At 38.9% G+C, this 13225-nt stretch overlaps 1 protein-coding gene across 6 annotated transcripts in view; it reads right to left on the reverse strand.

Annotated features, from left to right (window-relative positions):
- GABRA6 (gamma-aminobutyric acid type A receptor subunit alpha6) overlaps positions 1–12676 on the reverse strand; it is a 35068-nt gene extending 22392 nt beyond the window's left edge. The window contains exons 1-9 of one of the 6 annotated variants that reach the window (XM_029998185.1): positions 12349–12676; positions 11955–12073; positions 11568–11635; positions 10033–10253; positions 9844–9926; positions 9095–9238; positions 8510–8662; positions 8277–8429; positions 3844–4103 (exon numbers count right to left, since the gene is read on the reverse strand). In XM_029998185.1, the coding sequence (XP_029854045.1) occupies positions 3844–4103; positions 8277–8429; positions 8510–8662; positions 9095–9238; positions 9844–9926; positions 10033–10253; positions 11568–11635; positions 11955–12073; positions 12349–12386 (1239 nt within the window). In that variant the 5' untranslated portion in view covers positions 12387–12676. Of the gene's footprint in view, positions 1–3843; positions 4104–8276; positions 8430–8509; positions 8663–9094; positions 9239–9843; positions 9927–10032; positions 10254–11567; positions 11636–11954; positions 12074–12348 lie in introns of those variants that run through there. The other 5 variants (XM_029998181.1, XM_041119226.1, XM_029998184.2 and 2 more) reach the window with 5 other exon arrangements.
- Positions 12677–13225: the final 549 nt, after the last annotated feature.

Genomic DNA, 13225 nt, shown 5'->3' on the forward strand with positions numbered 1-13225 from the left:
CTAAGGTTATTCCCACCACAATGTTCTTTAGCCACTCTTCAGGCAATTTAAGATAATAGATTATTAAAAACATATAGTCTATATTGTTACTCTTAATGTTGCTACTGGTAGCAGAGTTCCTTTGGCAGTTGTATAGCCATGAAAATTTTCAAGGAAGTACATCTCTCTTTTTCACTTTTATTTTTATAAATGGACTCCCCAAAAATAAGTAAACCTTTACAATCTTCAGAAATTTTCTCAATGTAAAAACACCATCTGACTTCTATAAATGCAGAAGACAGTAAGCATTTTTGACACACTGTTCCACTACTCTTCGTCCTATACCTGCTCTTTCCTATAGCTAAAATTCTGACAACTTTCCTGCACTTAAAAATCACAAATAAAAATACTAGCATTACAAGTGGATGAAAAACTTTACTATCCTATCTAAAAGAGCAAAAAGAAATAAAAAAAAATAATCACAGATTAGAAAAGACAAGGTACCAAAGCCCAGGGTATGAGAGAAGGGAAAGATTTTAATTATTTTTTTTAAATCAAATAAAGCAGACAGTTAAAAAGCATTTTAATATACAAGACGTGGATTCTAATAGATTTTTTTTTTCTAGTGAATTAGAAAACATTTTAAGAAGATAGATGGACTAAATGGGGAGAAAAGGCAAAAAGAAGAGCAGGAGAGGTAAGATAAATTATGCAAGGGGTAAAGAATAAAAATTGGGCATTGTAACAACCAAAAAAAGAAAAATCTGGAAAGAAAAGTGATGAAAGAATTTAGAGGCAAACAAATGGAACAAGTTGGGGGGTATGGGGCAACAAAGGGGAAATTAGGATCTCAGAAACAGCTCCTAAATCTACATTGAGTGTTATGCTGTGTGCCTTATTTAAACATAACTGCCCTAAGACCAGTAATGTAGCTGTAGAAGTACAAAGCTCAGTAGAGGATGATAATCCTGAGGAAATGGTCATATACTCACGCAATCAGCTGTGCTAACTACACTGTTAGCATTCAAATTAGCTAGTTCAGGTCTGTTTCAGCTGAAATTATATCACTGACTGCAGTACATCCATCTATGTGACAGCATACAAAAGTTCTTTCCCTCTTACCTTTACCACACAAAAAAAAGAAAGAAAAGAAAAAAGAAAAATAAAAGCTTCTTAAAATCTGTTATCCTGTAATTACTGCTTTTTCCCAGCATGCCTTTCTGGAATGGGACCTTTTAAATCCAACAGTTAATTTTTCTAGAAGCCATTTTGACTACATCATCTTTCCTTCAACTGTAAAGTACCCTTCATTTTTATGATCTCATTGATTTTGCTTTTTCTATTACTGCAGAGGTGCGTTCTCATAGAGAACTGGTCCTGTGAGAAAAAAGTAGTGGACTTACAGGACTTGTTACTGTCTTGGATAATATGAGCTTTGAACAAGATCAGGACTACTGAATTTGTGGACACTGTGGGCTGTTTTAGGGACCGAGTTTACCTTGGGACCTTGAAGTTATGGGGTTTACTACTCTTCTAAATCTGTATGTTGTTAGCTAGTTGTAAACAATTGTCTTGAGGAAGTGATTGCAGTGTGCTTCCCAGATGGTAATTTTATTCCTAGATGCTTATTTTTTGCTGGTTTTTACTTGGAAAAGCGAACAAGTAAATATTTACAAAATGAGGAAGGCGTGTCTTCAGTATGGCTCCGTGCTTGTTTGTGGCTGAAGCCCTTGATAAGAAATTTGAAGTCTTTTAATTTCTTTTTCTTTTATTAATTCTTTCAACAGCAATTTTGTAGTTTGTGTTTAGCTTGGTCTGCAATGATACAGACACCATGTAAATCTCACCCACAAGTACTGGAGGAGCCACAATCATCAGGAATATGTTCTAGTATATCTGGGCAAATGCAGAGGGTTATTCTTTGAAACAGTTGTCTTCTAGAGATTGGGGAAGGGAGGGTGATGGAGGTGGCTTTGTAGCATCTGCTGTGAATTTACCAGCAGTAGCACGTGCAGAGTAGGCCAAACTGTTTTCATATCACTCAGCAGGGACTTCAATGAAAAAAAGGTAGCTTTTTTTTTTTTTCCTTCTTGGAAACCTCCCTATGATTAACTCAAACTTGAATAAGGAAGTGCATGTGTAGGAAAGATCAGAGCTGTTGTTCCTCTTCGTTATATAGCAGCTATCAATATTTCCTTCATGCTACATAAAGCCAAGTGATCTCTTTGGCTTTTTTTCTGATAGCTTGCCCTCAAAAAAAAAGTCAACAAAAGAATAAAAATGAAGCTTTAGTACATTTTAAAGTTCCTTCAGTCTTAACAGCATTTTTCTTATTTTACACTATTTTACTGTTGCAATGTTCTGCTCATTCAGTCCAGAGTACTTCTCAGTCAAATACCATGATATTGGGAAAGGGGGAAGTATGCCCTAAATATTGGCAAATGCATGCTTTTTTTCCCCTCACTGTTTTTTGTAAGGTTTAAATATAATTATAAAAGTTTACTAGTTAAAATAAATGTAGATATGAACATTGCAAATATTGCCAAAACTAAATCAGCCTTTCTGCTGTCATTTCAAACTCAGTGCGAGATTCTGCAAACATTTGCTTCCAAGCTCCTTTTAATTTTTTTGCACGTTCTTTTGTATTTTCTTTATGTAACTGTGGTTTAAAAAAAAAAAAAAGGCTAGTTCTGAGTGGTTCTGAGTTAAAATGGATAAAGATCTGCTTCTTTTTGCGTTTATATATTTAGTGAAAATAAAATGCATTTCTTTATTTTATCTTACAATGTCTTCAGTTTTTTTCAATATTAATAAAAATTATAAGCAAAATACAATATAGCTTACAAGCACAATGCTTCCCAATTGAAGTGAAGAACATTTGTTGAATAGTTCCAATGAGGACCAGTAACAAGATGCTGTGGAGCTTTGGTTCACTATTACATGGAACTTATCAATTATGAACTTAACGTTTTTAATGTACCTAAATGTTGTCATTTTAACTGCTGTTTATAAATAAATGTGGAAAAATTACTATATGGTGGGTAAGATGTTGCCCTGATATTCAAAAGCTCTTAGATTGACTTCCTTATTCAACTACAGACTCAAAGGTTTTGCAGAAGATCATTCAAATTCTGTTATTCCTCTCAAAATGGGAAGTGTGGTGGTAGTAAAACTGATCTTGAAAACAGGAGGGCTATAGTGATAAATATATTAACATATGCTGTGAGACAGTATTCATTACTTAGCCCGAGATGTAAGGAATAATATTTACAGGCAATTCGGACACAGTTTTTTGATACTAGAAAGCCTTCCTGTCTTTCGCATGTACTAAAATCTATCCCTAATCTTTACACTTTTTCCCCAAACTTCCACCAACACAGATTTTTATGAAAGTAACAGATGCCAAGTTTATGTAAAGGCTAATTCCTCTTCTTCCAGATGACCCACTTATGGTATGTAGCAGTGTACTACAGTGATCCCATAATCATCTGGCCAATGCACATGTTCATTCCATTGTACAGTGCCCTACAAATTCTGCAGACTTACTGAGAGAACCACAGCTGCCTGACCACACTGCCTACAGCATTGCTCAAGAGAAGTACTATGGGTAACAGTCTAATGGCTTTCCTTAAATATCTTACCAAATAAACATCTCTCTAGTAAATCATACCTCAAATTTAAGTAAACAGTAGGAATAAATGAAGTCTTTTCATTTTCTGAAATAAGAACAATGTCTTCGATAAATAGGCATGATCTGGTTACATAATCTGTTTCAGGTTAAGATCACTTTAATATTGTTTTTCATTCACTACTTCAGCTGCCTCTTCCTATATGATGCTTATTATCAGAAAAGCAAGCAATTACCGAGACAATCTCGTCCTCTGCCGGTACAGTTGCTGCTGATAGTGCTGCTGCCAGTGCTGCTGCCCTGGCTGCCTTCCTCATTGCTCTCTGAGTCTGAAGATTGGTAAAGTAGTTGACAGCTGCAAATTCAATAAGTGCAGAGAAGACAAAGGCAAAGCACACAGCTATGAACCAATCCATGGCGGTAGCATAGGACACCTTGGGCAAAGAATGGCGTGCACTGATGCTTAAAGTGGTCATTGTTAGAACTGTAGTGATTCCTTGAAAATAAAAGAGAGAAAATGGGGGCATTAGAATTTTGCTTCAACCCTGCTACTCTTAAATTAATATATTAAAAACAAAACAACTCCTTTTTGGTTTTAGCTGTCATCCTGTGTACCAGCTAACCAACAAGACTGCCGAGTCTTCTGTATTCTTTAATTCATGTATACTGGCTTCAGCATCTAAAAGCTCTGAACAAACTTCCTTAATACATTGAGCAGAGTGAAAGTTAAGATAACTACATACCACATGGTGCAGCTTCTTAGACTTGTGATAAACATGGGTAAAACAAAATTCAGGCTGAAACCATGAGAGACACTTTACTTGAGGGGTTAGTATGTGGAATGTTTGGCAGAAATCTAGATTAACATACTGTCATTTCCAAACAGTGATCCTCTCTTTCTCCTGTTGTTGCACAAGCCAGATCATGGCTTACAGTACCCTCACTGAATCAACGAAACTGTGCATTAAAATCAGTGGTAGGCTATAATCCAAATATTTCAAGTAATAAGAGTTTGGTCCTCTGTGCTGTTGACTTTAATCACTGGATACAGTCTTTAAGATTCACTAACAGTATCTTGACTTGAAAGGGCTCATAGTTACAAATATGGAAGGACAGAAAAGCTACTTCTCAAGAGCTGCTTATGTATTTTCACATAACAAATCTGGTCATGTAGCTTATGGGCTCCATAGTGTTCTTCATGTGAATTCATTAATTTATTTTTTCTGGTTTGGACTGTATAGCGTTAACAATGTAGGAAATATACCTACTTCCCACTGCTGCCTGATACAAGCAAAAAGTGCAAGCACAAACTCATTCATTAACATAAAAGCCTCTGTGACTCATGTTTACTTGTAACTATGCCTGCTAGAATGTGAAAACTGCAGGTATTTAAAGACAGTAAGGTGGAGAATACCCTTTTCTGCTTTTTTCTCCAGTTGGGAAAGGGTAGGTGGGAAAGTAAAAGATGTTATAATGTCATGATGATGAATCAATATGCTATGAATGATGCTCAGTGGAAAGGATGCAGTGTCATTGCATACTGCAGCACCAAGACAGGGTGACTTGATTATTTTCAGAGTTTTTTTGCAACTCTTTCACATGATGTAGCTTGCCAGCTGTCTGAGGTTAACTACGTCCCAATGTCATTACTTAACATGTTTTAATGAAATGCAAATAGGAGATGGTATAAAAGTATGTAGGATCTCTACTTCCCCCAAACATGCCAGACTCATTTTATAATATGAATACAAATATGCTGAGATATATTTCAATTTCAAAGGTCCAGAATGAACTTTTCAGTATGATGTGTGATTAGATTAGAATCTGTCCATGTGCTAGTTAGTAATAAAAATGATATATTCTGTGTCTGAATAAAAACTTACTGCAGCAGGAATTTAAACTTAGGAATAAGACTCCTATTCTATTACAGATATAGATAAGACTTCTCTCAGTGTGGAGTGAATATTGATGAAATGCTCTGCACTGTGGAAAACTACTTTATCAAACTGAATGCCAAATTACAGTTGGTAAACTGTGTAACTGATGATTGTTTACCCTTGTCTTTCTACTTTGAACACTTCTTGGTAATTTTTCAAGAATTTGTTACATAATGGAAAGACTGAAATATGTTATCTTTTCTTATTAAAAATGAAACAACAAAAAAAACCTAAACACCTTTCCCTATCTGAGATTTTATTATAAATAAAGTTTAATGACTAGATATTAATTTATAATTCCCAGGGTGACCTGCTAGGAAGGTAGAAGCTGACTACTATCTTTCTGCAAAATAACTGATGAACATTTTGCCAGAAATAAAAGATTAGATAAAGGCACATAAAAATGTGAAATAATAGCCATTGCTATATGGATTCAGAGCATACTTAAAATTAGGCCTCCAATAACGATGTTTCTTATTCAAAGTAATTTCTGATAATGCCATGCTTCATAAAACTTCACACATATATACATATATATGTATATGCATATCTACATACATAGCTCCACATAAAATAAGGAATTCATACTAGCAATCTGCTGTTCTTTCCAATGACAATTATAAAGAACGCAAGAGCGCCTCTTCAAGTATTTCTGTCTCCCCTTTTTCACTTGCAGGTCTGTAAAGAATAGGTGCTTATGACCATTAATTTATCTTTGCAAAATGTTCAGTGTATTTATTGTATTATTACCTGCAAAGGATAACTGGCATCCATATTGGAGGTAAATAGAGTAGCTAAATGAATTTGTTCTGAGAAGCTGTTTTGGGCACACCATTGTTATTCTTCCACTATTAATTTCTCTTCTTGCAAACTTACAGTTTGAGAACTTCAAAGTATAAGCGAAAATTTATAATTCAAGTATTTGCAATATGATGCATAAAGGAGACTTACTTCTCCATTTTAAACCTTCTCCATTTTAAACCTTTTCTTTTTTATTGGGGCCTGAAAGGTTTTTTTGTCATAAGGACTTTGCCCTCTTTTCCTTAGATGAAGGTATTCAGAATCCATGGGATTTTGAATTAGTAAGGACTATAAATTCAGGCTGTGCCTGGGAGAAGTAAGAATGGAATAAGGATTGAAATATTCTTTTAAAACACCAACATGACTAATTTTCCACAATACTGAGAAAAGTGTCTATTTTACTATTTTCATAAAATATTTTCTGTTTCTAGTTCTGTATTTACTCCAGGGTTTGGATCTCTATGTAATTATTACTGAATCAGCTAAAGACTTACTTGCACATTACTTCAAGCATGTAGAATTGACTTCCACTGCCCACTAGGTAGCAAATATGTTTTACTCCAAATGTAGAGGATATAACTGTATAGTCCAGAGACGCAACATAAAACCAAATCAGGTAGCATCATATTTGGTATACAAACTTCCTATATATATTTTATGCTTCAATTGCAATAAACATCCTTGAAAATCTATTGCCTGATATTTTAATATTTTTAAGCACTTAAATAAATCCCAATTGCCAGAAAATAATACTTGTAAGTGCTTAATGATGCCAAACTGTATCCCAATTCCCAACGGGGATTTCAAGAACAAAAGTGTCAATCTTCCTTCAGAGGCACCTGAGGAAGTTGTGTTCACTTAGCACTCCTAAAAGTTTGCAACGCTTTTATGAATACCATTCCATGCAGGTAGGAAATGCCAAGTGACTGAAATCAAATCATACAAATTCTGTAGCCTGCTAACTACAATTATAGACTCAGTTTGAATTATGAGACTTGCAGCGTTTATGCTTAGGGAACACATAACTGCCTTTCTGTTACTGAAGACAAGTCTCACAAAGGGAATTTTTTTATAGAAATACTGGGATAAGAGAAGATAGATAGGATTGCAAAACATGTATGTATGGGTAGTGGATTCATGAAGTTTTTGACAAGTTTTATTATTTTTACTTAGTATTTTTATGATTGTTTTTCTAGAAACAACAATTCAGTGCAAATTTACCCCTTAACAATGAGTGCAGTTTCAGAGCTTATCAATATTGAAGCAGGAGGTGTGTGTCAATTTTAATAGCAGAGCACACACTAAAAATTAAGGAGACAAAACTCACAGCTTTGGGAGCATTAATACAAACCACTGGAAAGAAAAAAGGGCCCTGCCGTGCAATATGGACACACCTTTCACATTATAACTCCGACATGTGCTAGGGACAGGATTCATCTCACCTAACTTTATCCATCTAAAGTCCTTGCTAGTTGTTTAGGTACCTTTGTAGACAAGGGGAAGAGAGCACTTCAGAATGAGTGCTAGGTAAGGTACCTTATGTCAGATGAGATTAATTCCATCCCATATGATTTTTTTTTTAAAGCTTTAACTCAGGTTGGTTTCACAAAAGAATAAATCAATTGAAAAATTCCTCTTTAAAAAATGGAGAGGCTGACATTTACTCTGAAACTGTCCCTTCCTGCATACAACAAAATACTCAGGGGAATAAAAACATCACAAACAAGTCTGGCTAACCAAACATTCTGAGTAAAGAATTTTGACTCACATGGGCAGATTGAATATTACTTCCTTTAATTTTAGTATTTATATTTGTTCACTGAAACCTACTAGCTGTCTTTTCCAATCCCCACTGGATTACAGTAGCTGTTTGATGCAATGGATTCAATACAGTGAATGAAGTAAATGATAAAAGAACAAAACATGAATACCAGCCACGGTTCTTGCTGGAACAGATTCTTTGTTGATCCAAAACACAACTTGAGACAGGACTACAGTCATGATGCATGGAATGTATGTCTGAATGAGATAGTAGCCTATTTTCCTTTGAAGATGGAAATAGAGCAGCTGAAGTGAATATTCACCTAAAACAAACAAGCAATGAAAGTAATGAATGAATGGTATATGTGATGCTGAGCTGTTCAAAGACCGTAATGCAGCATACCAAAAACTGTTCTGGCTGGAACAGACTCCTTGTTAATCCAGAAAGACACCTGAGAAAGAATGACTGTCATAATGCATGGAGTATATATCTGTATCATGAAGTAGCCCATCTTCCTTTGCAAGTGGAAATAAACTGTCATTATTACGTATTCACCTGTTAAGAGACAAGTACGTCAGCATTATTTTGGCAACATATGAGTAAACATATTCGCTTAAACCCAACTTGCTATGTTCTGACGAAAGCACTTACAGGCCTCCTAGTGCGTAATAAAAATAAGCTGATTAAAAATAGGTAAAGTGACCTTATGGAAACAGAGGAGAATAATATTCATTTTATGTATTGTTTTTACTGGGGCAGGGAGACAGGGTGCATTCTTAAGAATTGCATGAAAAATTGTATGCTTAAAGGGACTGTATTGAAAAGCTATCTTTTAAGAGACAATGGTTAGATTCTTTCCAAGGATTTTAGATTTTAAAATGGCAAAAGATAATTAAACTAATTTGGTTCTATATAAAAAACCCTGTAATTTATTTTAAAGATGTGTTTGATAATGTCAATAGTTCCCACATGGCTACTACATCTTACCTGTGTTAGATTTAATTGTTTCACTAGATACAGTTTGTCCTATGAGGTCATACTGGAGGAGACTGGAAGACTCCTGTGGTACTTCTACTGAATGCAGGGGTCCTTTTTTCCATGTATAAATTATTTCACTTTTTGGATAAGCATCTGAGTTACAGAGGGAAAAGTTACTATTATTAATTATGTAATTTATAAGCAATTGAAAAAATAAGTAGCATGATCCCTTTTGTGGCACAAATACCCACAGAAACATGCATCCTGCTCCAGCAAGTTCCTAACCTCATTAATGACAAAATGCAAAAAAAACCAACAATAAGAGAATGGTTGAGTTGGGACCTGTTAGGCACTAGCTTTTGTTTCTGAACTTGCTATAAAACATGTACATTGATTACCACATATCACCTAAATATTTTCAAAATGGATTACCACAGATCAACTAAATATTTGCAAAACTAGAAGTAATATAGTAAATGTACCACAGCTTTTATGACTTGTTGAAGGACCCACTTTGACTACTAGATGTGTAAGAATAATAAACAATAAAATATGCTTCAACTGTCACCCTTCAGTGAATAAATCCGTGTCCTTATGAATGGTCTGAGTCTCAGAGGAGAAAGTAAGATTCTAGTGTAAAAAATATAAATTTCAGCTATGTCATTAAGTAGTGTCCTAGGATCTCACTTCTGATCTTCTCACATACATGTAGACCAAATGTATTACTATAAAAAACTGAAAGATACAGAAAAACTTACAGCTTCCAAACTTCAATGGACAAGCATGTCCATCCATGGGGAAGTTCACCAACCGCATAGGACAATCAGCATTAATGGTTAGTCTAGAATACATTATAGTAGATGACAATGAAAAAAAATGGTAGGCAGGAACACTGCTGAAAGAATCAAAAATAAAGGTCAGCCAAAAGCAGAAGAATAGGCTCTCACCTCATTGTGTAAAGAATAGTTCCATTCTGCATAATTCTGAAAAGTTTGTTAGGAGTTGTCATATTATGAGCAATTGATTTTTTCCCATTTCTAAAAAATGTATCTGGTGTCCAAATTTTACTGACCATTAAATTGTTCAATCTCAAAATTTCAGTTGGCCCACTAAACTTCAACCTCTCATCAGTCCATGTCTGCCGAAAGAAGACATCCATTGTGTACTCCTATGGAAAATAAATAGGTGGTTGATTTATGGGGGAAGGCAGCAGTCCCAAGTTGTTGTATAAACAGTGACTCCATGAAAGCACCTAACGCACATGTGAATGGCATTTCATTTACTGCTTAAACACTTAATCCTATTACCATTAAGTAGTTACTAAAAAAAAAAAGCAGTCTATGAAAACATATTCTATTTTCTTATTATTTAAAGAATAGTTACAAATTAATCAGTGAACACAGAATTTTATATAAGTAAGGCAAAAAATCTCATTGCCCTCTCAGAAATAATAATTTAATTCAAAGTGACTGAGGTCTAAGGGAATACAAATGTCTAATTTAGCATCCTTTCAAAGTGCAAAAACAAACTATCAATGTTTAATTGCCAGGAACAAAAAGACATGCTCAGTGCCTCTTTTGCAGCTTACTTTGGATATTCACAAAGAAAGGACTGATGTGAGTGAGTCACATCACAGTAGGATTATGGTGTCAAGTTAATATTAATGTAAGTTATTTTTCTTAAGGATTCTTAGTAATATTCTCACAAACCTTCAGAATGATTTCTCTACACAAGTTGCTTAGGAAATGGAGATAAACCTTGACTGGAGGCAAATTCTGTAAGAAGGCAAGGTTATGCCTTATCTTAGATTGACTGATGAAGAGAGGCAGAAAAACTTTCGGTTGTATCTTGGGGCCCACAGCTCCTTGCCTGCAAACTGGACTGCAGGCTCAGGTGAGCAGGTATTGGAGGAAGTGTATCAAGGCAAAAATAGCGATCAAAGTCAATTTCCAGAATGAGAACAGCAATGCTATCCTCACTCTGATGGCTTAATATCTTCCTGGGGCGGCTGCTGTAACTGATGGAGTTCACCCAAGTCCGCAGCTACCCGAATTTGGGGGCACCCAGCACGACAAGGGGTAGCTGTCTCATAAATGGCACAGTTCCCCTGCAGCTGCTCATTAGGTTGTCTCCTACCACGCAGCCTTCCTGCAAACCTATGTGTTGGGCCACTGATGCTTACAATCCTCTTAACGAAGTTAAAGAGGCATCTTTAACCTCCCATCCGTGCCCTCACCCCAGGCTAGCACTGCCCTCTGTGCCCAGCCTCGGGCCTGGGCCAGGGGCTGCCCTGGGCCAGGGGCTGCCCTGGCTGACTCTGCTGGGGAAATAGCTATATGCAGCTCCAGCCAAACAGCTCTGCTGGGCCCTAGAGATTGTCAAAAAGATTAAGCCTCGTAATCTGCTTTAATGACGGTCAACTCGGATGCCACCGTAATGAATCCCAGGAAAGCAGAGCAGGGGTGGCAAGCTGGGCCCTTACCATCTCCACGTCGGACACCGGCCCAAAGCTGGTCACGTAGATGTCCGTTTTGACTTCTGTCACGGCGCCTGCGGGACACGGAGACGAGCTGGGAGCGGAACGGGCTCAGGGCCGGCGGGGCCCCTCGGGGCCGCGGTGCGAGCGCAGCACCGGGGCCGCCCCGCAAGAGCCGGCGGGCTGGGGGCTGGCGGGCACGGGAAACTTCCCTCCTCCGCCGTCCGCCTCTTGGGTTTCACCGCCTCCCTCCCGCCGCGTCCGGGGCGGGACCCTCCTCCCCGCGCCCGCCGGGGCGAGCCCCTCCACCGGGAGCCAGAGAGCTCCCGCTCGCCTTCCCTCACCGAGCCGCGTGCTCTCAGGCTCCCCGAGGGGACGGGAGTTTCCCTCTACCTCCAAATCCCGGTCGGAGCCTGTTGTCGTAGCCGTCCAACAGCTTGTCGAGGATCCGAGTGATGTTTTCCGAGTAGAGGTCCCCCCCGTCGCCCTGGCCCCCCAGCGCCTTCTCTATGCTGCGAGGAGATGCGGGTCCCGCCGTCAGCCCCCTCGCCTCAGCCCTCGCGCCGCCGTCCCCTCGCCTCAGCCCTCCCGCCGGACTCGCGCCCGCGTCCCCTCGCCTCAGCCCTCCCGCCGGACTCGCGCCTGTGGCGGAACCGGCCCCCAGGGGAGAGCGGAGGAGGGAAGAGGGCCCGGCCCCCCCTCGCCGGCTCCTCCGGGCTGCGGCGGGGCTCGAGGGAGCCTTTGGGGGCCGGTGGGGCTGGGGGCCGGGGGGGGCGAGCTCACTCACCTCACGGCGATGCATGCCCAGGCGATGAGCAGAGCCATGCCTCAGGTACGTGCGAGGACGCGCAGGTGCCCTCAGACCCGTCAACTGGAGCGAGCGTCGGTGCTCATCCTTCCTTCCCCTCTTGGCCAGGGGCTCCGCCGGGTGAGGATATCGGAGAGTCCGGCCGGCTCACCCCCTTCCCCGTGGTCCTCGGCAGCCCTCTGCCCGCGGTGGGGAGGCGGGGGCTGTCTGTGGCCCTGGGTGTCCTTTGGATTCGCCACCGCCGTTCAGCCTCATCCGACTGTTCCAGGGGAGGAATTAGGGTTTGAAGGGACGGTGCGCGGTCGGAGAGCAGTGACAATAATCGAATAAGGCATTAGGGGAGATTAAAAGGAAGAAATCCACTGCTAGTTTTGGCATGGAATTAGCAGGGACCCGTTAGGAAATCTGGAAAAGCGCTGGCATCTTGCTGATAGAGATTATGTTAGAAATGGCCTCAGCTTTTATTATGTTTATGGTTCACAGGGAGATTATTATGCAGCTTCTGCATCATTAGAACTTTGAAAAAAAAAAACCCCAACCAAAAAACAAACAAACCCTACAGTTTTCAATTTGCTGGGTTTTTTGACCTTTCTCAACAGATTTCCTCATGATCAGTCCTTCAAAACTGTATAGAGGGTTTGACTATCTAAACATGTTAATATACGAACATTGAACTGTAAAAGTTGGTACTGGTTCAGGTTTTTGGATTTTTTTTTTTTTTTTTAATACTAAGCTGTTTTGGAGAGTTACATACACAGATTTCCCTCGGACTTTAAACCAGGGCATTACTAGGACTTTTGTTAGAATCGGAGCTCCTTACTTTTAAACCACTGGGATTGTATATCGTTACTAATTT

This window comes from Aquila chrysaetos, chromosome 22, assembly GCF_900496995.4.
Source record: "Aquila chrysaetos chrysaetos chromosome 22, bAquChr1.4, whole genome shotgun sequence".
NCBI lineage: Eukaryota > Metazoa > Chordata > Aves > Accipitriformes > Accipitridae > Aquila > Aquila chrysaetos.